At 51.4% G+C, this 25419-nt stretch overlaps 1 protein-coding gene and 1 pseudogene across 2 annotated transcripts in view; one reads left to right on the forward strand and one right to left on the reverse strand.

The window, feature by feature from the left end:
• Positions 1–1463, reverse strand: part of LOC147119179 (uncharacterized) — a 50842-nt pseudogene extending 49379 nt beyond the window's left edge. The window contains exon 1 of the transcript XR_015078000.1: positions 1394–1463. The product of XR_015078000.1 is annotated as an uncharacterized LOC147119179 (transcript). The remainder of the gene's footprint in view (positions 1–1393) is intronic.
• LOC147119181 (uncharacterized) lies at positions 1201–16430 on the forward strand. The gene is made up of 3 exons (XM_085984892.1): positions 1201–1307; positions 13315–13453; positions 15042–16430. The coding sequence occupies exon 3, from the start codon at positions 15148–15150 to the stop codon at positions 16144–16146; it is 999 nt and encodes a 332-aa protein (XP_085841018.1). The 5' UTR covers positions 1201–1307; positions 13315–13453; positions 15042–15147; the 3' UTR covers positions 16147–16430.
• The last annotated feature ends 8989 nt before the right edge of the window (positions 16431–25419 follow it).

Genomic DNA, 25419 nt, shown 5'->3' on the forward strand with positions numbered 1-25419 from the left:
CTCACTGGTTCCCCTCTCCTCCCCTGAAGGTGCTGACTCTGGCTGGGTTCAGTTCTACACTCACTGGTTACCCTCCCTCTCCTCCCCTGAAGGTGCTGACTCTGGCTGGGTTCAGTTCTACACTCACTGGTTCCCCTCCCTCTCCTCCCCTGAAAGTGCTGACTCTGGCTGGGTTCAGTTCTACAATCACTGGTTCTCCTCCCTCTCCTTCCCTGAAGGTGCGGACTCTGGCTGGGTTCAGTTCTACACTTACTGGTTCCCCTCCCTCTCCTCACCTGAAGGTGCCGACTCTGGCTGGGTTCAGTTCTACATTCACTGGTTCCCCTCTCTCTCTCCTCCCCTGAAAGTATGACTCTGGCTGGGTTCAGTTCTACACTCACTGATTCCCCACATTTCGTAAACAGCTTTGGGCACTTTGTTAAACAGACACACAGCAGAAGCACATTAATCTGATGCGCGATTACTTCCACACAAGCAGGCAGCCGTGTTGAGCCTCCCGAGAGTCTGGCCCCTTTACAGCCAGTATTTACAGGAGCTGGGACATGGAAAAGAGTCTCATTAAGATCAGTCATATATATTTGTTAATTAAAAATAGTAACTTCTCCTCCATTTACAGATGCTCCCTGACCAGTCTCCATTTCCAGACACTCCCTGACCAGTCTCCATTTCTCCTCCATTTACAGACGCTCCCTGACCAGTCACCATTTCCCCTCCATTTACAGACGCTCCCTGACCAATCACCATTTCTCCTCCATTTACAGACGCTCCCTGACTTCCTGTCTGTCCCGGAGTTTGGCGCGAGGCCGCTTTGCTGAGCAAATCGGGAAGCGGCGGGCGGATAATGTTGAGTGTTTTAATAACGGGGCCTGAGGCCACACTCGGGGTGCGAGCGGCCCGCGTCCCCCTGGGGTTCATGAACCCGCTCCCTGAGCTCGGGGTGTGAGCGGCCCGCGTCCCCCCGGGGTTCATGAACCCGTTCCCTGAGCTCTCTCACCTGATGTGTCAGCGGCTGCTGCCAAGTCCCGCGCATGCTCAGCTCACACTGCCCGGGTGATTGACGGGAGCTGCGGACCAATAGGAACAGCGGGGCCGGAGGACCGAGCGGCAGGCGGGTCCTCCAACTAATCCGGCACAGTGACGCCTCCTGGTCACCAAGGGTAATAACCGCGCATGCCCAGAGGAGACCAAGGCCCCTCAACCACTCGGAGCTGCGCCTGCGCACTCGGATCCTGTCCGACGGAGTCGGCGCGGAGCATTCCGGGGAAAGGCCTTGGTGTCGGTTCCAGAGTCGCGATCGGTGACGCAAAGTGAGTTTTCTCCGCTCCGATTGGGTGGAGAATCGCGCGGGGGGTGGAGGGGTGGATCGGGAGAGAATAAAGAGAAATACAAAAACCTGAGTCCGCGAGGCCCCGGACCGAGCGGCGTCAGTTGGACGATGCACGTGACCCGAGCTCACGGCCTGATTGACGGGAGCTTTCGACCAATAGGGAGCGAGCGGGGCGAGGCTGGAGGAGCGAACAGGTGGCGGGTCTTCCAACCAATCGAGGAGCCCGAGCGCGGGACTAGCGCCAGCTGATTGTCTGATCCGCAGGGCAGCGATTTTCTCCAGTCCCTTGTTCAGGGCCCGGGGCCAGGGGAGGCTGTGGGCCTTTATTCCCCTTATTGGACACAAGGCTCTTTGTCTCACAACATACTGGCTCAGGTTTTAATACAGACTTTTTAAATTCATCATTAAAAGCAGATAAACCCCGTGGAACAAAATATTTAATATTTGGGAGTAAAAGTACTGTTATTTTTCCTCTCTGGAATTTGCTAGTTTCAGACAATAACAACGATTTGTATTTATGTAACATCTTTAATGTAGTAAAATGCCCCAACACGCTTCATGGGAACGTTATAAAACAAAATTTGACACCGGGTACAAACCAAGCATATTCCCATAAGGTGGAAAGATGGGGCATCTAAAGCTCGAGCTCCCTGGATGACAAAGGATGTAGAGGTTAGAATAAAACAGAAAAAGGAGGTTTACAACAAATGTCAGGTACAGAATACAGTCAAAAACCAGGAGAATACAGAGAGTGTGGGGGAAATTGAAAAAGGATATATGAAAGAAAGACTTAGAAACATGGAAGATAGGAGCAGGAGTAGGCCATTTGGCCCTTCGAGCCTGCTCCGCCATTCAATGAGATCATGGCTGATCATCCAAATTCAGTACCCGGTCCCTGCCTTCTCCCCATATCCCTTGATCCCTTTAGCCTTAAGAAATATATCCAACTCTTTCTTGAATATAATTAATGAACTGGCCTCCATTTCTATAGCGCCATTCACGACCACCGGACGTCTCAAAGCTCTTTACAGCCAATGAAGTACTTTTGAAGTGGAGTCACTGTTGTAATGTGGGAAACACGGCAGCCAATTTGTGCACAGCAAGCTCCCACCAACAGCAATGTGATAATAACCAGATTATCTGTTTTTGTTCTGTTGGTTGAGGGATAGATATTGGCCAGGACACCGGGGATAACTCCCCTACTCTTATTCAAAATAGTGCCATGGGATCTTCTACATCCACCTGAGAGCAGACGGGGCCTCAGTTTAAAATCTCATCAGAAAGACGGCACCTCCGACAGTGCAGTACTCCCTCAGCACTGCACTGGAGTGTCAGCCTAGCTTTATGTGCTCAAGTCCCTGGAGTGAGACTAGAACCCACTGAGCCACAGCTGACACAAGGGAGAGAGTAGAAGAAAAGATTAGTGGGTAACATAAAAGGGAACCCAAAAATCTTTTATAAACATATGAAAAGTAAAAGGATAGTGGGGCCGATTAGGGACCAAATAGGAGCTCATCATACGGAGGCAGAGGGCGTGGCTGAGGAACTGAATGAGTACTTAGCATCTGTCTCCACAAAAGAAGAGGATGAAGTCCTCAGCAAAGGCCTGAGCTTCATCCCCTTACGCCCCCACCTCAATGAATTTCGAGCTCGGCACGATGTTGAGCTCTTTTTCTGCCGCCATCGTCTCCATGCCCACTTCTCTGGCCAGGAGTCTTTCCCCCGCACAACTGACCTTTCCTCCCGCTTGCAGAATTCCCGTTCTACCTGGACCCCTCCCCCTGGCCTCTTACCCTCTCTAGATCTTTTCATCGCAAACTGCCGCCGTGACATTGGCCGTCTCCATTTCTCTGCTCCCCTCACTCCAACTTACCTCCCTCTGAACTTGCAGCACTCCATTCTCTTAAATCCAACCCTGACATTGTCATTAAACCTGCTGACAAGGGTGGTGCTGTTGTTGTTTGGCGAACTGACCTCTACCTAGCGGAAGCTGAACGCCAACTCTCCGACACCTCCTCCTAGCTCCACCTGGACCATGACCACACTACCGAACATCAAACCACCGTTTCCAAGACTGTCACTGACCTCATCTCCTCTGGAGATCTTCCCCCCGCTGCCACAACCTCATAGTTCCCCAACCCCGCCCAGCCCGCTTCTACCTCCTTCCCAAGATCCACAAACAGGACTGCCCTGGTAGACACATCGTTTCAGCCTGTTCTTGCCCCATGGAACATATCTCTTCCTATCTTGACTCTATCTTTTCTCCCCTTGTCCAGTCTCTTCCCACCTACATCCGCGACTCTTCGGACGCCCTCCGCCACTTTAACAATTTCCAGTTTCCTGGCCCCAACCGCTTCCTTTTCACCATGGATGTACAATCCCTCTACACCTCCATCCCCCACCAGGATGGCCTGAGGGCGCTCCACTTCTTCCTTGAACAGAGGCCCGACCAGTCCCCATCCACCACCACCCTCCTCCGCCTGGCTGAACTTGTTCTCACATTGAACAACTTCTCCTTTGACTCCACTCATTTCCTCCAAATCAAAGGTGTTGCTATGGGTACCTGCATGGGTCCTAGCTTAGCCTGCCTTTTCGTGGGCTATGTGGAACACTCTTTGTTCCAGTCCTACTCGGGTCCCCTCCCTCACCTCTTTTTCCGATACATTGACGACTGTATCGGTGCCGTTTCCTGCTCTCGTCCCGAACTTGACAATTTAATTCACTTTGCCTCCAATTTCCACCCTTCCCTCACCTTCACATGGTCCATCTCTGACTCTTCCCTTCCCTTCCCTTCCCTTCCTCGACTTCTCCGTCTCCATCTCTGGGGATAGGTTATCGACCAATATTCACTACAAGCCCACTGACTCCCACAGCTACCTGGACTACACTTCCTCCCACTCCGCTTCCTGTAAGGACTCTATTCCATTCTCCCAGTTTCTCCGTCTCCGCCGTATCTGCTCCGACGATGCCACCTTCCACACCAGTGCTTCAGACATGTCTTCCTTTTTCCACAACCGAGGATTCCCCTCTACCGTGGTTGACACTGCCCTCGACCGTGTCAGTTCTATCTCCCGCACTTCTGCCCTCACCCTTGCCCCTCCCTCCCGGAACCACGATAGGGTTCCCCTTGTCCTCACCTTTCACCCCACCAGCCTCCACATTCAATGGATCATCCTCCGGCATTTCCGCTACCTCCAAAGTGATCCCACCACCAAACGTATCTTCCCCTCCCCTCCCCTTTCAGCATTCCGCAGGGACCGCTCCCTCCGAGACACCCTAGTCCACTCCTCTATCACCCCAAACAGCCCTTCCCCTTCGCCTGGCACCTTCCCGTGCAAGCGGAGATGTAACACCTGCCCCTATACCTCTCCCCTTCCCACTGTCCAGGGCCCCAAGCACCCCTTCCAGGTGAAACAGTGATTTACTTGTACTTCTCGCAATCTAGTATACTGTATTCGCTGCTCACGATGCGGTCTCCTCTACATTGGGGAGACCAAACGCAGACTGGGTGACCGCTTTGCGGAACACCTCCATTCAGCCCGTAAGGGTGACCCCGAGCTTCCGGTCGCCTATCATTTTAATTCACCGCTCCATTCGTCTAGCTTCGAATACCTTTTATTGTCTCTTTTAACACTTTTGTTTCTTTTGTCCGATCGTAGCCCTGCCTTCGATCTATTTTCTTTTCTTTCCAGTTTTGAAGAAGGGTTCGACCCGAAATGTCAACTCAAATTTCTTTCCACGGATGTTGCCTGACCTGCTGAGTTTTTCCAGCATTTTCTGTTGTTAATGTCGCAGTAGAGGAGGGGGGGGGAAGTAGAGAAATTGGATAAAAATAGATAGAAAGGAGGTGCTAAATAGGTTGTCATCACTCAAAGTTAACAAGTCACCCAGTCCAGGTGGATGCATCCTAGATTGCTGTGAGATGCTAGGGTGGAGACAGCAGAAGCTCCGACCACAATCTTTCAATCTCCCTCAGATATATGGGAGTGGTGCCAGAAGACTGGAGGATTGCAAATGTTACACCCCTGTTTAAAAAAGGGGAGAGGGATAAACCTGGTAACTACAGGCCAATCAGTCTAATGTCAGTGGTGGGTGAACGACTAGAGACCATTGTCAAGGACAAAATTAATTCTCACTTGGAGAAGCATGGGTTAATAAGGGGCAGCCAGTGTGGATTTGTTAAAGGTAAATCGTGTCTGACTAAACTGATTGAGTTCTTTGTAGAGGGTTGATGAAGGTCGTGCAGCAGATGTTGTATATATGGACTTTCAAAAGGCATTTGATAAAGTACCACATAAGAGACTTACTTGGAAAATAGAAGCACAGGGAATTAAAGGGCTGATGGTAATTTGGGTATAATTGGCTAAGGGAGAGGAGGCAGTGAGCAGTGCTGAGGGATGTTTTTCTGACTGGAGGGAAGTATGCAGTAGGTTCCCCCAGGGGTCAGGATTAGGACCATTGCTTTTCTTGTTATATATAAATGACCGGGACTTGGGTATAGGTGTACAAGTTTGAAGTTTACAGATGATACAAAACTTGGCAATGTAGTAAATAGTGAGCATAGTAGTAGCAGACTTCAGGAGGACAGAGACAGACTGTGAAATGAGCAGACACAAGGCAGATGAAATTAAATGAGGATAAGTGTGAAGTGATGCACTTTGGGAGAAACAACAGGGAGAGGCCGTATAATCTAAATGGGACTATTTTGAGGGGGTGCAAGAGCAGAGGGACCTGGGGGTCCAGATTCACAAATCTTTGAAAGTGCCACGGCAAGTTGGTGAGGCAGTTCAGAAAGCGTATGGGATACTTGGCTTTGTAAATAGGGCCATTGAATACAAAAACAAGGAAGTTACACTAAACCTTTACAAATCACTAGTGAGGAACATAGGACAGGAGGAGGCCATTCAGCCCCTCGAGCCTGCTCCGCCATTGAATGCGATCATGGCTGATCATCCAAATTCAGTACCCGGTCCCTGCATTCTCCCCATACCCCTTGATCACTTTAGCCTTCAGAAATATATCCAACTCCTTCTTGAATATATTTAATTAATTGGCCTCTACTGCCTTCTTTGGCACAGAATTCCACAGGTTCACCACTCTCTGGGTGAAGAAATTCCTCCTCATCTCTGTCCTAAATGGCTTACCCCTTATCCTTAGACTCTGACCCCTGGTTCTGGACTCCCCCGCCATCGGGAACATCCTTCCTGCATCTAGTCTGTCCAGTCCTGTTAGAATTTTATAAGTTTCAATGAGATCCCCTCTCATTCTTCTAAACTCCAGCGAGTACAAGCCCAATTGAATAGTGGGGTAACATTAGCTACCCTCCAATCCATGGGTACTGTTCCAGATTCCATCAAAAACAGGAGGAGGCCATTCAGCCCCTCAAGCCTGTTCCGCCATTCAATGAGATCATGGCTGATCTGCGACCTAACTCCATACACCCGCCTTTGGCCCATATCCGTTAATACCTTTGGGTAACAAAAACCTATCAATCTCAGATTTAAAATTAACAGTTGATCTCGCATCAATTGCCGTTTGCGGAAGAGAGTTCCAAACTTCTACCACCCTTTGTGTGTAGAAGTGTTTCCTAATTTCACTCCTGAAAGGTCTGGCTCTAATTTTTAGACTATGCCCCCAGTCCTAGAATCCCCAACCAGCGGAAATAGTTTCTCTCTATCTACCCTATCTGTTCCCCTTAATATCCTGAAAACTTCGATCAGATCACACCTTAAGCTTCTAAATTCCAGGGAATACAACCCTAATTTGTGTAATCTCTCCCTGTAACTTAACCCTTGAAGTCCGGGTATCATTCTGGTAAACCTACGCTGCACTCCCTCCAAGGCCAATATATCCTTCCTAAGGTGTGGTGCCCAGAACTGCTCACAGTACTCCAGGTGTGGTCTAACCAGGGGTTTGTACAGCTGCAGGGTTTTGGCCTCAGCTGGAGTCTTGTGTACAGTTCTGGGCACCGCACTTTAGGAAGGATGTCAAGGCCTTGGAGAGGGTGCAGAGGAGGTTGGCCAGGATGGTACCAGGGATGAGGGACTTCAGTTATGTGGAGAGATTGGAGAAGCTGGGATTGTTCCCCTTAGAGCAGAGAAGGTTAAGAGGAGACCTAATAGAGGTGTTCAAAATGATGAGGGGTTTTGATCGAGCAAGTAGGGAGAAACTGTTCACTCTGGCAAGTGAGTCGGTAACCAAAGGTCACAGATATAAAATAGTTGCGAAAAGAACTAGAGGGAAATGAGAACTGTTTTCACACAGAGGGTTGTTAAGATCTGGAATGCATATGAAAGGATGCTGGAATCAGGTTCCACAGGAACTTTCAAACAGTAATTGGACATGTACTTGAAGAGGACTAGTTTGCAGAGTTCTGGGGATAAAGCTGGGGTTTGGGACTAAATTGAACAGCTCTTTCAAAGAGCCGGCACAGACACGATGGGCCGAATCACCTCCTTCTGTGCTGTTAGATTCTATGATCAGTGTGAACTTGCTGGTGTCCCTTCAGTTCCCCGGGGCTATCCCCAGAGATGGAGACGGAGAAGTCGAGGAAGGGAAGGGAAGAGTCGGAGATGGACCATGTGAAGGTGAGGGAAGGGTGGAAATTGGAGGCAAAGTGAATGAAATTGTCTAGTTCGGGGCGAGAGCAGGAAACGGCACCGATACAGTCATCAGTGTACCGGAAAAAGAGGTGAGGGAGGGGACCCGAGTAGGACTGGAACAAAGAGTGTTCCACATACCCCACGAAAAGGCAGGCATAGCTAGGACCCATGCAGGTACCCATAGCAACACCTTTGATTTGGAGGAAATGAGTGGAGTCAAAGGAGAAGTTGTTCAATGTGAGAACAAGCTCAGCCAGGCGGAGGAGGGTGGTGGTGGATGGGGACTGGTCGGGCCTCTGTTCAAGGAAGAAGTGGAGCGCCCTCAGGCCATCCTGGTGGGGGATGGAGGTGTAGAGGGATTGTACGTCCATGGTGAAAAGGAAGCGGTTGGGGCCAGGAAACTGGAAACTGTTAAAGTGGCGGAGGGCGTCCGAAGAGTCGCGGATGTAGGTGGGAAGAGACTGGACAAGGGGGGAGAAAAGATAGAGTCGAGATAGGAAGAGATAAGTTTCGAGGTGCAAGAACAGGCTGAAATGATGAGTCTACCAGGGCAGCCCTGTTTGTGGATCTTGGGAAGGAGGTAGAAGCGGGCTGTGCGGGGTTGGGGAACTAGGAGGTTGGTGGCCGCGGGGGGAAGATCTCCAGAGGAGATGAGGTCAGTGACAGTCTTGGAAACAGTGGTTTGATGTTCGTTAATGGGGTCATGGTCCAGGTGGAGGTAGGAGGAGGTGTCGGAGAGTTGGCGTTCAGCTTCCGCTAGGTAGAGGTCAGTTCGCCAAACAACAACAGCACCACCCTTGTCAGCAGGTTTAATGACAATCATATCCATGCTGCCACTGTCCCTTTTATTCCATGGGCTTCAACTTTGCTGGCAAGCCTATTATGTGGCACTTGTCGAACACCTTTTGGAAATCCATGTGCACCATGTTAACCGCATTGCCCTCAACAACCCTCTCTGTTACCTCATCAAAAGACTCAATCAGAATCAGAGCGGCCGGGCCCGGCAGACGTGCGGCCAGCGCCCCGGCACCAGGAAACCCAGGGTGCAGCGCCTCCCCCATCCGAGCCGCCGCTTCCCGGTTTCTTCAGCTGGTTGCACTGAGTCGCAGGTCAAAGGACAGCAGCCAGGCTCCCAGAATGGCCCGCGGCCCTGGGGAGCATGCGCACTCTCAGCGGGGAAATCAGCGCCTTGGATAGAGCGGTTTCTGGGGCGCGGGGAATTGTGGGTGCTGCGGCCACCACTAGTCAGCGGCTGTGGGGAAGAGTTTTATTGCAGGCTGACGGAAGGTAGGTTCCTGGCCGCCTGTGTAGGTCTTTTTGTTGCTTCAGTTTGAGCTGGAGTGGAGATGGAGGAGAAGCTGCTGGGTTTAACACCCAGTACTTCTGAGCCCAGGAGGACCCAACAATTTCCAATGTGAGACTGTCAAGGGAGGTGGATTCTGGGGGAGATTAGGTTGGTAAACAGACACTGTCCCTACAATGTAAAAGAGTATTGTTTTAGGAACAAGCATTTCTGTACAGGCTTTTAATCCAGTTCACATATACAGATCTGTATTAATTCATTCTGGGGATGTGGGCGTCGCTCGCAAGAGCAGCAAATATTGCCAATCCCCAGTGAAGTGGATTTTTAGAAATCACACTTAGTAGAAGCATAGCATTATGGGTAAGAATAAGTAGTCAAGGCATTTCTGCCTGACAACAGCAAGTTAAAAGCATATAGGCTTTGCACACAGCTCAGCACGCAACCACGAGAAGGGACAAAAATAGAAAATGCAGAAGGAGACATGCTGAGACACAGAAAAGAGGTAGTGACTTGACACAATAGGTTAAAAGCACTCGCTTGATTGAAACTTACCATTGGGCGATTAGGGAAGTCACCAGGTGGGCAACTGACGGATCAACCACAACTTAGACAGTTCATTGCATAAACTGTCGATAATAGCAATATACGGTTTGAATACCAAAGTGTTGTGGAACAAGCCATGTCTGAAACCAAAAATAGAGGAACTAAAAACAGCCAGAGCAGAAATAAAGAAACTGAGAGGAAAGCTAGCAGGAGAAGCAGGCAACCACTGGCTGCGTGCTTTGATTTCTCACAGTCCGTCTCCCGTACTTACGAGGCAGCGGATAAGGCGGTGATATTATTAGAAGCCAGGAAAGAAGCAGTGAGTAGTATAATAACGGAAGAGGACATTAATATAGTAAAATTACACAGGGATGTAAGGGACATGGAGAAGAAAGAATGGGAAAGGTGGGGAGCTGCACCAGACCAGGACTCCATATGGAGCAAAGAGGGAAGGGTGGCGGCCCCCACATGTATACAAAAAACACTCATGGAATTACATGCAGGGCGAAATGCCATGATCAGTAATCTACCTAGGATACATAACAACACAAGGGAAGAGACAAATGCCCGAAGACAGATGGGACGAGACATTGCTAAATATTGTCAGCAATGCATTACATGTTCCCAACATAATCCAGGAAAGGCCATTAAAATAAGAACGGCTCATCAACCACGGCCGCGAGGGCCGTGGGAGAATATCCAAATTGATTTCATAGGGCCACTACCAAGCTCTCGAGGAAGGAAATATTGTTTAGTGATAATAGATTTGTTCACCCGGTGGGTGGAAGCATTCACCACCTGAAACTGCACTGCAAACACAGTGGCCCGAATTTGAACTGAGGAGGTGATTCCCCGATGGGGCATCCCCACTGAAATAGACTCCGATCAGGGAACCCAATTCACTAGACAGGTGATGAAAGTACTATGAAACAAAAATGTCACATCCCCTACCACCCGCAGAGTTCGGGAATGGTAGAACGGATGAATCGGACAATAAGGACAGCCCTGTCAAAAGCCATGCAAGAAACTGGACAGACTTGGGCTGAACTATCACCTGCTATCCTGATGAGGCAAAGGGTAACCCCTAATCAGACGACAGGATTAACTCCGTATGACTTTATGACCGGTCGGGCGATGCGACTGCCCGAAGGTATAATCACCGGGGGGTCCGATGTGGGCCCACTAAGGGGTCCACTAAAAAGATATGTAATGGAATTAAGCAAACAACTTAAGGATATGAGAGAGGAAGTAAGAGAACGACAGGCAGGTAGAGATGAGCAAGAGGAAGTAGAGTTCCCGGCAGATCTTCCCCAAGTGGGGGAAAGGTCATGGTTAAGGGATTACCGGGGCGGACCGGGTTCGCACCGCGGTGGTCAGGACCATACGAATTACTGATCAGTGGTGACACGTGTCCATGTGTGGATATGAATGGAGTAGGGCGATGGAAACACTGGTCACAGTTACAACGATGCGGGAATGGGAAGGAAAGGGAACCCGTAGTAACACAATAAAAATGGGTCACCCCGAAATGATGCCATATGAGGAAAGTGAGGATTGGCGGATGCGTTATCAGGCATGGGAACGAGAGCTGTGGCTCGCTTGCCTAGGAGGGGTACTCATAATATTAATAATAATCGGGATAGTATACCTCTTTTGGTACATATGGAAGCGCCATCATAGGTGGCAGACAGAAGAAATGCCACCACACCTTGTGGTGGAATTAGTAAGAATGGGATCACTTTAATAATACTGGTGACGACCAGCTCCTTCATATTTTGCAGGAACTTTAAGATAAAAGAATGAGGTGGATCCTTGCTTTTACCCTCATCGGGATCGTGTGGCTAAATAAAAAGTCACCTGTAACAAACAGAATATATGTGAAACATTTGGATGCATACCCTGCAACCAAACCGAACCAAACTGCCGAGTGCAGTAAACCATATTTGAATACCTTGCCCGCAGTAACTTAATTGTGTCAATGTACTCCAACTACTACCCCATTGACTTGCCCAACGATGGCAGACGGAGCCAAAGGGGGATTGGTTATAAGAAAAACACAAGATGAGGTGTATTTTAGTGTAACACATAGAGTTGTTAAACTCGCCATTAATATGAGTACTTTTGAGATGCCCGCAATGTGCAATAATCATACAAAATAATTGTGGAACTCCCTGTGGGTAAAACAATTAGAGGGTCCACAGGGAAAATCTATCTTACAAAGACGTAAGAAACGGGGAATATTGGAAATGGCCGGAACAGGGTAGGCGGCCGGGTTAGCAACAATTAATAGTTTTGACATAGAAGGAGTAAACGAAGGAGTAGAAGAACTACAAGCAAAGATAGAGAAGTTATTAAAACAAGCCACTGGAAACAGCCAACAAACGGCACTAGCAGGAGGACAAATGACAAAACAATTGTTGGGGGTGGAAGAGATAGTAGCCCCCCATGCAGAAACAATCAATACAATTATTGATCAGATCAGCAATGCATCACAACAAACCCATAAGGAATTGGTATGTGCCATGTATGGATCATGGCTATTGTTGAATGCTCAGCATAACATGAAACAATAAATAATGGACAGATCCCTGATTGGATTACTAATGAGGATCTGGAACCCTGGATTGACACAAATAAAAGCCTATGCAAAGGGCGTAAAATGGGACAAGTATACCGGGCAGGCAATTGTCTGACCCCATGGACTAAGGTGATTGGCTTTGTACTGGCCATCCCACAACTCCCAGGAGAGGGACAGCCCCTGTATGATGTAATTAATATAGGAGAGATACAAAGGGAGAGTTGGGTTAAATATCATGAGGTCCCCACCAAGGCAATTTGGGAAAGGGACAAAGATAATAAACAGAGGAATGGAATCTTAAGGGGGGTGGTAATGGACAGGTGCCACCACAAGGGAAGGACGTGGGTGTGCACACAAACCCCCCCACCGAGGGAGACACAGCAGAGTGTGGGTTTACCAAAACCACCAATTGCACCCTTGAGGTACACCCAAGGAGGATACACCGAACAAGGGTAGCACCAAAGAATAATGGGACATTTTGTGTCACCACAGCTGAACAGAAATATGAATACCAAGATCTGACTTGTCCCATTCCTCAGCCAAACTTTTGTTTCCACCCAAAGATACCGACACAAATAGGACACCAATATATACACCTGCCTAGACCCTGTGAAGAGAAAACATGGGCGTTGAATAATACAGAACTTAATAAAGAGGTTGAAACTTATGTTATACCGGAACCCAAGGCGATTCCTAAATTAGAGGAGCAAGAAGCTTGGAAGAAATTACAGCGGGAAATAAAGGACAATACAGAACATTATCATAGAGTAGAAGAAATTTTAAGGAAACAAGGTCTGGACTTTGATAAAACTTTAGCAGAAATTCTATGGTACAATAAAATCTGGAACTGGGGATTAAATGTTAATATCCACCCGTGGATACGTATAATATCACATATATTGGTGGCAGCACAGCTAGTTTTGGTTCTTGAATATGTTTTTATGTTTTGCTCATCCTGCAGAAGATGCCGTGCCCAGCAGATAGTAAAGGTACTTGAGGAAAGGAAGAGCCTGATGAGCACTGGAATTTAACCACTGACATCACGCGCCTATTCCTCCCTAACCCATCGCTGATCACCGAACAGGAGGCGGGACGAATTGGTATAATTTAGTTTAATGTGGTCTCATGGGCTAGGGTAGCCAAGGATCAAAGGGGGGTTTGAAGTGGATTTTTAGAAATCACACTTAGCAGAAGCATAGCATTATGGGTAAGAATAAGTAGTCCAGGCATTTCTGCCTGACAACAGCAAGTTAAAGCATAGGCTTTGCACACAGCTCAGCACGCAACCACGAAAAGGGACAAAAATAGAAAGTGCAGAAGGAGACGTGCTGAGACACAGAAAAGAGGTAGCGACTTGGGCAGCATGGTGGCATAGTGGTTAGCACTGTTGCCTCACAGCGCCAGGGACCCGGGTTCAAATCCAGCCTCGGGTGACTGTCTGTGTGGAGTTTGCACATTCTCCCCGTGTTTGCGTGGGTTTTCTCCGGGTGCTCCGGTTTCCTCCCACAGTCCAAAGATGTGCGGATTAGGTTGATTGGCCATGATTAAAATTGACCCTTAGTGTTAGGGGGGATTAAATACGTGGGGTTACGGGGATAGGGCTTGGGTGGGATGGCTGTCGGTATAGGGACCGGGTGCTAGGGTTTGGATGATCAGCCATGATCTCGTTGAATGGCGGAGCAGGCTCGAAGGGCCGAATGGCCTACTCCTGCTCCTATCTTCTATGTTTCTATGTTGACACAATAGGTCAAAAGGACTTGTTTGACTGAAACTAGCCGTTGGGCGATTAGGGAAGTCACCAGGTGGGTAACTGACGGATTAACCACAACCTAGACAGTTCATTGCATAAACTGCCGATAATAGCAATATACGGTTTGAATACCAAAGTGTTGCGGAACAAGCCATGTCACGCGAAAGTATGAATCATTGTGGTTTGTAAGCTTAAATACCGGAGACCGAAGACAATCGAGGAGTCAGCCAGGAATGAGTTGCGGGAACTCTAAGCTGTCTCCCTGATCAGCCCTTAGGTACCTCTACGGTCTGTTTGTATTGTACTGTTGAATAATTTTGTTTTAAATAAACTGCTTGGCTATTTTACCATTTACAGACTAGTGTGCGGATTTAATTAATTTTATTTTGCCACAACACCCAGTTTCCTGTTGAGAAGGGGGTGGTGAGCCTTCCTCTTGAACCACTGTAGTGGTGAAGGTACTCCCACAATGTTGTTAGGTAAGGAGTTCCAGGATTTTGATCCAGCAACGATGAATATGTCTAAGTCAAGATGGTGTGCGACATGGAGGGGAACTTGGAGATGATGGTGCTCCCATGCAACAGCTGCCCTTGTCCTTCTAGGTGGTGGAGGTTGCATGTTTTGGAGGTTCTGTCAAAGTTCTGGTCGAGTTGCAGATGTATAAAGTTCCTTTCCTTCCACCCCTCCCACTCTCACCTCTCTCTCTCCTCCCATAGAGGTCAGAGTCTTGTGAAGGCCCAGACCAGGTGGCGAATTCCCTTCCTTGAAGGACATTAGTGAACCAGTTGGGTTTTTATGACAATCCGGCAGCTTCCATGGTCACGTTTTTCTAGTTCCGGCCCCATAAATGACCAGATTCATTGAGCTCAATTTCACAACCTGCCTTTGTTTTCTTGTGTGTTCTCTCTCACGCTCCCTGTTTTATATTAATTTTACAGGGTATTAGAAGGGGAGGATTTACAAACGGTAAGCTCAAACCAAACATCACGTCAAGATCTGAAAGTCACTCGACTCATCGGATCTGAATATCACCGGCCTCTGAACATGGAAGCAAAAAGCACCGTTCACAGCGGGGAGAAACCGTACACGTGTTCTGTGTGTGGACGAGGCTTCAGCCGATCCTCTGGCCTATCGACACACAAGCGTATTCACACTGGGGAGAGGCCGTTCACCTGCTCTGAGTGTGGGAAGGGATTCACTAATTCATCCCACCTATTGAGACACCAGCATGTTCACACCGGGGAGCGGCCGTTCACCTGCTCCGAGTGTGGGAAAGGATTCACTAGTTCATCCAACCTGCTGACACACCAGCGAGTTCACACTGGGGAGAGGCCGTTCACCTGCTCCGAGTGTGGGAAAGGATTCACTAATTCATCCAACCTGCTGACACACCAGCGAGTTCACACTGGGGAGAGGCCGTTCACCTGCTCTGAGTGTGGTATGGGATTCACTCAGTCATCTCACCTAGTGAGACACCAGCGAATTCACAGCGGGGAGAAACCGTACACGTGTTCTGTGTGTGGACAAGGCTTCAGCCAATCCTTTGGCCTATCGACACACAAGCGCAGTCACACCGGGGAGAGGCCGTTCACCTGCCCTGAATGTGGGAAGGGATACACTCAGTCATCTCACCTACTGATACACCAGCGAGTTCACACTGGGGAGAGGCAGTTCACCTGCTCTGTGTGTGGGAAGGGATTCACTGAGTCATCCAAACTGCTGAATCATCAGCGAGTTCACACTGGGGAGAGGTCGTTCACCTGTCCTATGTGTGGGAAGGGATTCACTCAGTCATCCACCCTGCTGAACCATCAGCGAGTTCACACTGATGAGAGACCTTTTAAATGCTCAGATTGTGGGAAGTGCTATAAAAGTTCTGGGCAACTGACATGCCATCAACGTGTTCACTCTGCTGAGAGACCATTCAGGTGCTCTCACTGTGGGACTGGGTTCAGGCAATCATCTGACCTCACTGTACACCAGCGCACTCACACTGGGGAGAGGCCATTCAGGTGCTCTCACTGTGGGACTGGGTTCAAGTGATCATCTGAACTCACACTACACCAGTGCACTCACACTGGAGAGAGGCAGTTCACCTGCTCTGAGTGTGGGAGGGGATTCACTCGTTCATCCCACCTGCTGACACACCAGCGAGTTCCCAAGTGACTGCAGGGGTTGGATTCTGCTGTTATTGCTGCTGTTAATCACATCCAGGACTGAACCATTCTGACAGTTGGGGTTTGTTTCTGCTGATGTTATTAACCACTGTAATTGGGCTGGAGTTTAATATTCTGGATAGATGTCAAATAAATCAGCTTTGTTTTAAACACATTGTTGTAGATTTTTGTCTTTCCCACCTGAGTGTTTAGCATCACCTGGCTGGAGCTCAGAAAGGACAATCTGGGGGAGGATCGTATGGCGGGAACAGAACTTCAGCCTGGGCACAGTCCTTCAGGGCCACACTGAGAGTGGCAAATGGAACTTTGGTCTTTCTCGTCTCTCTTCACTGACAGCAAAGTCCCCGTGCGGGTTTATCTCGAGGCGTGTGAGAAATGTGTCCCAGCCGCTCTCTGCCATGGTTCAGAGATCCTAGGCACGGAATAGAAGGCTCCTTTAGGAATGCACCCCAGTGCTTTTTTTTTAATGGCCTTATTAACGTGTGTCGCTACTTTTAGTGATTTGTGTATCTGTATCCCGGGATCCCTCTGCTCCTCCAGCCCATTTAGACTCTTAGGGGGAAAATTCGGTGGCGCCCCCTTTGGGTCACTAACGTCGCCGGGGCTAATCTTAGTGCCCCGAAAAAGTTAGCGCCCCTGTTCATTAAATTCAGTGGTAGTGCCCCAGGCAGGAGGCGGGGTGCTACTGGAAGCGCTCCCCTCCCTCTTGAGGCGCTACCAATGAATTTCGCGGTGCTTCATGCAACAGCGCCACGCCCGTCGGCACATAGCACCGTGCCATAGCAGACCTCCCTCCCTGATTAAAGGGGAGGGGCCTAGCACTGCGCACACCGGGGCCCTGCTGGACCACTGGGGAGCGGGGTGTCGGATCAAGAGGAGCGCCGGGCTGAGCGATCGCAGCCGACACCCCGAAGAAGAAAGAAGAAGGGGGCAGGTGCTGGCAGTCGGCCAAAATAAAAAGTTGCCGCCCGACACCTGCCCTTTAAGTAGTGCCGCCGCGGCTGCAGGAACGACCCCTGACCCTGTCGGACATATCGTCCGGCGATAGGTCAGGGGTCACAACCCAAGGTTGCAGCCAGGGCGCTGCGCATGGCGATGATGTCATTGCCAGCGGTGCAGTGCCGCAGGGCGCTACCGGCTACCGCCACCGCTAACCTCCCACTGAATATCGCAGGAGGCACAAAGCAACCCAATTTCACCCCCTTGTCCAAGTAGTGAGTGGCTCCTTATTCTTCCCACCAAAACACACCATCTCACACTGATCTATAGTGAAATTAATTTGCCAATTACATGCCCATTCTGAAATTTATTAATGTCTTCTTGCATTTTGTCTTCCTCTGTATTAACTCTACCTCCCAATTTGGTGTCAACAAAATTTGAAATTGTACTTTCAATTCCCGAGTCCAAATCGTTTATGTAAATGGTGAACAAAAGTGATCCCAGCACCGATCCCTGTGGAACACCACTTCCCACACTTTGCCAGTCTGAGTAGCAACTCCCAACCCCTACTCTCTGTTCCCTGCTTTGTAACCAGCTTGCTATCCATAACAGTTTGTAAGATCAACAAGATGACCGAGGTCAGGCCGTGTGGAGTGAAGGGCCAGGCAGCAGAATGGATGGAAAGATGGCAACAAAACAGAAATCAGAGGGTTGGAGTTAAGGGAAATTTGTAGCGATCTTTCTGTCAATTCTGCTGCCTGTGTTCTCCAAGGAGGGGAACCAGGTAAAGAGGGCGAGTGTCCTCCTTGGAGGGGAACCAGGTAAAGAGGGTGAGTGTCCTCCTTGGAGGGGAACCAGGTAAAGAGGTCAAGTGTCCTCCTTGGAGGGGAACCAGGTAAAGAGGGCGTGTGACCTCCTTGGAGGGAAACCAGGTAAAGAGGGTGAATGTCCTACTTGGAGCGGAACCAGGCAAAGAGGGCGAGTGTCCTCCTTGGAGGTGAACCAGGTAGAGGGCGAGTGTCCTCCTTGGAGGGGAACCAGGCAAAGAGGGCGAGTGTCCTCCTTGGAGGGGAACCAGGTAAAGATGGCGAGTGTCCTCCTTGGAGGGGAACCAGGTAAAGAGGGCGAGTGTCCTCCTTGGAGAGGAACCAGGCAAAGAGGGTGTGTGTCCTCCTTGGAGGGAAACCAGGTAAAGAGGGTGAGTGCCTCCTTCGAGGGGAACCAGGTAAAGAGGGCGAATGTCCTCCTTGGAGGGGAACCAGGCAAAGAGGGCGAGTGTCCTCCTTGGAGAGGAACCAGGCAAAGCGGGCAACAGTTCTCCTCAAAGGGGAAACAGATAAAGAGCGCGAGTGTCCTCCTTGGAGGGGAACCAGGTAAAGAGGGCGAGTGTCCTCCTTGGAGGGGAACCAGGTAAAGAGGGCGAGTGTCCTCCTTGGAGGGGAACTAGGTAAAGAGGGTGAGTGTCCTCATTAGAGGGGAACCAGGTAAAGAGGGCAAGTGTCCTCCTTGGAGGGGAACCAGATAAAGAGGGCGAGTGTCCTCCTTGGAGGGGAACCAGGTAAAGAGGGCGAGTGTCCTCCTTGGAGAGAAACCAGGCAAAGAGGGCGAGTGCCCTCCTTGGAGAGAAACCAGGCAAAGAGGGCGAGTGCCCTCCTTGGAGGGGAACCAGGTAAAGAGTGCGAGTGTCCTCCTTGGAGGGGAACCAGGTACAGAGGGCGAGTGTCCTCCTTGGAGGGGAACCAGGTAAAGAGGGCGTGTGTCCTCCTTGGAGGGGAACCAGGTAAAGAGGGTAAGTGTCCTCCTTGGAGGGGAACCAGGTAAAGATGGTGTGTGTCCTCCTTGGAGGAGAACCAGGAAAAGAGGGTGAGTGTCTTCCTTGGAGGGGAACCAGGTAAAGAGGGCGAGTGTCCTCCTTGGAGGGGAACCAGGCAAAGAGGGCGAGTGTCCTCCTTGGAGGGGAACCAGGTAAAGAGGGTGAGTGTCCTCCTTGGAGGTGTACCAGGTAAAGAGGACGAGTGTCCTCCTTGGAGTGGAACCAGGTAAAGAGGGTGAGTGTCCTCCTTGGAGGGCAACCAGGAAAAGAGGGCGAGTGTCCTCCTTGGAGGGGAAACAGGTAAAGAGGGTGTGTGTCCTCCTTGGAGGGGAACCAGGTAAAGAGGGCGAGTGTCCTCCTTGGAGGGGAACAAGGCAAAGAGGGCGAGTGTCCTCCTTGGAAAGCAACCAGGTAAAGAGGGCGAGTGTCCTCCTTGGAGGGGAACCAGGTAAAGAGGACGAGTGTCCTCCTTGGAGAGGAACCAGGTACAGAGGGCGAGTGTCCTCCTTGGAGGGGAACCAGGTAAAGAGGGCGTGTGTCCTCCTTGGAGGGGAACCAGGTAAAGAGGGTAAGTGTCCTCCTTGGAGAGGAACCAGGCAAAGAGGGTGTGTGTCCTCCTTGGAGGGAAACCAGGTAAAGAGGGCGAGTGTCCTCCTTCGAGGGGAACCAGGTAAAGAGGGCGAATGTCCTCCTTGGAGGGGAACCAGGCAAAGAGGGCGAGTGTCCTCCTTGGAGAGGAACCAGGCAAAGCGGGCAACGGTTCCCCTCAAAGGGGAAACAGATAAAGAGCGCGAGTATCCTCCTTGGAGGGGAACCAGGTAAAGAGGGCGAGTGTCCTCCTTGGAGGGGAACCAGGTAAAGAGGGCGAGTGTCCTCCTTGGAGGGGAACTAGGTAAAGAGGGCGAGTGTCCTCATTAGAGGGGAACCAGGTAAAGAGGGCAAGTGTCCTCCTTGGAGGGGAACCAGATAAAGAGGGCGAGTGTCCTCCTTGGAGGGGAACCAGGTAAAGAGGGCGAGTGTCCTCCTTGGAGAGAAACCAGGCAAAGAGGGCGAGTGCCCTCCTTGGAGAGAAACCAGGCAAAGAGGGCGAGTGTCCTCCTTGGAGGGGAACCAGGTAAAGAGGGCGAGTGTCCTCCTTGGAGGGGAACCAGGTACAGAGGGCGAGTGTCCTCCTTGGAGGTGTACCAGGTAAAGAGGACGAGTGTCCTCCTTGGAGTGGAATCAGGTAAAGAGGGTGAGTGTCCTCCTTGGAGGGCAACCAGGTAAAGAGGGTGTGTGTCCTCCTTGGAGGGGAACCAGGTAAAGAGGGCAAGTGTCCTCCTTGGAGGGGAACAAGGCAAAGAGGGCGAGTGTCCTCCTTGGAAAGGAACCAGGTAAAGAGGGCGAGTGTCCTCCTTGGAGGGGAACCAGGTAAAGTGGACGAGTGTCCTCCTTGGAGAGGAACCAGGCAAAGAGGACGAGTGTCCTCCGTGGAGGGGAACCAGGTAAAGAGGGCGAGTACCCTCCTTGGAGGGGAACAAGGTAAAGAGGGCGTGTGTCCTCCTTGGGGAATGAGGTAAAGTGGGCGAGTGTCCTCCTTGGAGGGGAAACAAGGAAAGAGGGTGAGAGTCCTCCTTGGAGAGGAACCAGGTAAAGAGGGTGAGTGTCCTCCTTGGAGGGGATCCAGGTAAAGAGGAGGAGTGTCCTCCTTGGAGGGGAACCAGGTAAAGAGGGCGAGTGTCCTCCGTAGATGGGAACTAGGCAAAGAGGGTGTGTGTCCTTCTTGGAGGGGAACCAGGTAAAGAGTGCGAGTGTCCTCCTTGGAGGGGAATGAGGTAAAGAGGGCGAGTGTCCTCCTTGGAGAGGAACCAGGTAAAGAGGTCGAGTGTCCTCCTTGGAGGGGAACCAGGTAAAGAGGAGAGTGTCCTCCTTGGAGGGGAACCAGGTAAAGAGGGCGAGTGTCCTCCTTGGAGTGGAACCAAGTAAAGAGGGCGAGTGTCCTCCTTGGAGAGGAACCAGGTAAAGAGGGTGAGTGTCCTCGTTGGAGGGAACCAGGCAAAAAGGGCAAGTGTCCTCCTTGGAGAGGTACCATAAAGATGGCGAGTGTCCTCCGTGGAGAGGAACCAGTTAAAGAGGGCGAGTGTCCTCCTTGGAGGGGAACCAGGCTATGAGGGTGAGTGTCCTTCTTGGAGGGGGACCAGGTAAAGAGGGCGAGTGTCCTCCATGGAGGGGAATGATGTAAAGAGGACGAGTGTCCTCCTTGGAGGGGAACCAGGTAACGAGGGCAAGTGTCCTCCTTGGAGGTGATCCAGGTAAAGAGGGCGAGTGTCCTCCTTGGAGGGGAACCAGGTAAAGACAGTGAGTGTCCTCTTTGGAGGGAACCAGGTAAAGAGGGCGAGTTTGCTCCTTGGAGGGGAACCAGGTAAAGAGGGCGAGTGCCTTCCTCGGAGGGGAACCAGGCAATGAGGGTGAGTGTCCTCCTTGGAGGGGAACCAGGTAAAGAGGGCGAGTGTCCTCCTTGGAAGGAACCAGGTAAAGAGGGCGAGAGTCCTCCTTGGAAGGGAACCAGGTAACGAGGGCGAGTATCCTCCTTAGAGGGGAACAAGAAAAAGAGGGTGCGTGATATCCTTGGAGGGGAACCCGGTAAAGAGGGCGAGTGTCCTCCTTGGAGGGAAAACAGGGAAAGTGGGCGAGTGTCCTCCTTGGAGGGGAACCAGGCAAAGTGGGCGAATGTCCTCCATGGCGGGGAACCAGGCAAGGAGGGTGAGTGTCCTCCTTGGAGGGGAACCAGGTAAAGAGGGCGAGTGTTCTCCTTGGAGAGAAATCAGGCAAAGAGGGCGAGTGTCCTCCTTGGAGGGGAACCAGGTAAAGAGGGCGAGTCTCCTCCTTGGAGAGAAACCAGGCAAAGTGGGCGAGTTTCCTCCTTGGAGGGGAACCAGGTAAAGAGGGCGAGTGTCCTCCTTGGAGGGGAAGCAGGTAATGAGGGCAAGTGTCCTGCTTGGAGGGAAACCAGGTGAAGAGGGCGTGTCCTCCTTGGAGGGGAACCAGGCAAAGAGCGCGAGTGTCCTCCTTGGAGGGGAACCAGGTAAAGAGGTCGAGTGTTCTCCTTGGACAGGAACCAGGTAACGAGGGCGAGCGTCCTCCTTGGAGGTGAACCAGGTAAAGATGGCGAGTGTCCTCCTTGGAGGGGAACCAGATAAAGACAGTGAATGTCCTCCTTGGAGGGGACCAGGTAAAGAGGGCGAGTTTGCTCCTTGGAGGGGAACCAGGTAAAGAGGGCGAGTGTCTTCCTTGGAGGGGAACCAGGCAATGAGGGTGAGTGTTCTCCTTGGAGGGGAACCAGGTAAAGATGGTGAGTGTCCTCCTTGGAGGGGAACAAGGTAAATAGGGCGTGTGACTTCCTTGGAGGGGAACCAGGTAAATAGGGCGAGTGTCCTCCTTGGAGGGGAACCAGGTAAAGAGAGCGAGTGTCCTCTTTGGAGGGAACCAGGTAAAGAGGGCGAGTGTCCTCCTTGGAAGGGAACCAGGTAAAGAGGGCGAGTATCCTCCTTAGAGGGGAACCAGAAAAAGAGGGTGAGTGACATCCTTGGAGGGGAACCCGGTAAAGAGGGTGAGTGTCCTCCTTGGAGGGGAACCAGGGAAAGTGGGCGAGTGACCTACTTGGAGGGGAACCAGGTAAAGAGGGCGAGTGTCCTCCTTGGAGGGGAACCAGGTACAGAGGGCGAGTGTCCTCCTTGGAGGGAAACCAGGTAAAGAGGGCGAGTGTCCTCCTTGGAGGGGAGCCAGGTAAAGAGCGCGAGTGTTCTCCTTGGAGAGAAACCAGGCAAAGAGGGTGAGTGTCCTCCTTGGAGGGGAACTAGGTAAAGAGGGCATGTGTCCTCCTTGGAGAGGAACCAGGTAAAGAGGGCTAGTGTCCTCCTTGGAGAGGAACCAGGCAAAGAGGGCGAGTGTCCTCCTTGGAGGGGAACCAGGTAAAGAGGGCGAGTATCCTCCTTGGAGGGGAAGCAGGTAATGAGGGCGAGTGTCCTCCTTGGATGGAAACCAGGTGAAGAGGGCAAGTGTCCTCCTTGGAGGGGAACCAGGCCAAGAGCGCGAGTGTCCTCCTTGGAGGGGAACCAGGTAAAGAGGTCGAGTGTTCTCCTTGGAGGGAAACCAGGTAAAGAGGGCGAGTGTCCTCCTTGGAGGGGAACCAGGTAAAGTGGGCGAGTGTCCTCCTTGGAGGGGAACCAGGCAAAGTGTGCATGTGTCCTCCTTAGAGGGGAACCAGGTAAAGAGAGCGAGTGTCCTCCTTTTAGAGGAACCAGGTAAAGAGGTCAAGTGTTCTCCTTGGAGGGGAACCTGGTAAAGAGGGCGAGTGTCATCCTTGGAGGGGAACCAGGTAAAGAGGGCGAGTGTCCTCCTTGGAGCGGAACCAGGTAAAGAGGTCGAGTGTCCTCCTTGGAGCGGGACCAGACAAAGATGGCGAGTGTGCTCCTTGGAGGGGTACCAGGTAAAGAGGGCATGTGTCCTCCTTGGAGGGAAACCAGGTAAAGAGGGCGAGTGTCTTCCTTGGAGCAGAACCAGGTAAAGAGGGCAAGTGTCCTCCTTGGAGGTTAACCAGATAGAGGGTGAGTGTCCTCCTTGGAGGGGAAGCAGGCAAAGAGGGCGAGTGTCCTCCTTGGAGGGGAACCAGGTAAAGAGGGCGAGTGTCCTCCTTGGAGGGGAAACAGGTAAAGAGCGGGAGTGTCCTCCTTGGAGGGGAACCAGGTAAAGAGGGCGAGTGTCTTCCTTGAAGGGAACCAGGTAAAGAGGGCGAGTGTCCTCCTTGGAGGGGAACCAGGTAAAGAGGGTGAGTTTCTTCCTTGGAGGGGAACCAGGCAAAGAGGGTGAGTGTCCTCCTTGGAGGGGAACCAGGTAAAGAGGGGAAGTGTCCTCCTTGGAGGGGAACAAGTTAAATAGGGCGAGTGTCCTCCTTGGAGGGGAACCAGGTAAAGAGGGCGAGTGTCCTCCTTGGAGGGGGAAGAGGTAAAGAAGGTGAGTGGCCTCCTTGGAGAGGAACCAGGTAAAGAGGACGAGTGTCCACCTTGGAGGGGAACCAGGTAAAGAGGGCGAGTGTCCTCCATGGAGTGGAGCCAGGTAAAGAGGGAGGGTGTCCTCCTTGGAGGGGAACCAGGTAAAGAGGGCATGTGTCCTCCTTGGAGAGGGACCACGTAAAGAGGGCGAGTGTCCTCCTTGGAGGGGAACTAGGTAAAGAGGGCGAGTGTCCTCCTTGGAGGGGAACCTGGCAAAAAGGGCGAGTGTCCTCCTAGGAGAGGTACCATAAAGATGGCGAGTGTCCTCCTTGGAGAGGAACCAGGTAAAGAGGGCGAGTGTCCTCCTTGGAGGGGAACCAGTGAAAGAGGGCGAGTGTCCTCCTTGGAGGGGAACCAGGTAAAGAGGGCGAGTGTCCTCCTTGGAGAGGAACCAGGTAAAGAGGGTGAGTGTCCTCGTTGGAGGGAACCAGGCAAAAAGGGCAAGTGTCCTCCTTGGAGAGGTACCATAAAGATGGCGAGTGTCCTCCGTGGAGAGGAACCAGTTAAAGAGGGCGAGTGTCCTCCTTGGAGGGGAACCAGGCTATGAGGGTGAGTGTCCTTCTTGGAGGGGGACCAGGTAAAGAGGGCGAGTGTCCTCCATGGAGGGGAATGATGTAAAGAGGACGAGTGTCCTCCTTGGAGGGGAACCAGGTAACGAGGGCAAGTGTCCTCCTTGGAGGTGATCCAGGTAAAGAGGGCGAGTGTCCTCCTTGGAGGGGAACCAGGTAAAGACAGTGAGTGTCCTCTTTGGAGGGAACCAGGTAAAGAGGGCGAGTTTGCTCCTTGGAGGGGAACCAGGTAAAGAGGGCGAGTGCCTTCCTCGGAGGGGAACCAGGCAATGAGGGTGAGTGTCCTCCTTGGAGGGGAACCAGGTAAAGAGGGCGAGTGTCCTCCTTGGAAGGAACCAGGTAAAGAGGGCGAGAGTCCTCCTTGGAAGGGAACCAGGTAACGAGGGCGAGTATCCTCCTTAGAGGGGAACAAGAAAAAGAGGGTGCGTGATATCCTTGGAGGGGAACCCGGTAAAGAGGGCGAGTGTCCTCCTTGGAGGGAAAACAGGGAAAGTGGGCGAGTGTCCTCCTTGGAGGGGAACCAGGCAAAGTGGGCGAATGTCCTCCATGGCGGGGAACCAGGCAAGGAGGGTGAGTGTCCTCCTTGGAGGGGAACCAGGTAAAGAGGGCGAGTGTTCTCCTTGGAGAGAAATCAGGCAAAGAGGGCGAGTGTCCTCCTTGGAGAGAAACCAGGCAAAGTGGGCGAGTTTCCTCCTTGGAGGGGAACCAGGTAAAGAGGGCGAGTGTCCTCCTTGGAGGGGAAGCAGGTAATGAGGGCAAGTGTCCTGCTTGGAGGGAAACCAGGTGAA

Source organism: Somniosus microcephalus, chromosome 4 (genome assembly GCF_052327205.1).
Source record: "Somniosus microcephalus isolate GS21.2 chromosome 4, FLI_Smic_1.0, whole genome shotgun sequence".
NCBI lineage: Eukaryota > Metazoa > Chordata > Chondrichthyes > Squaliformes > Somniosidae > Somniosus > Somniosus microcephalus.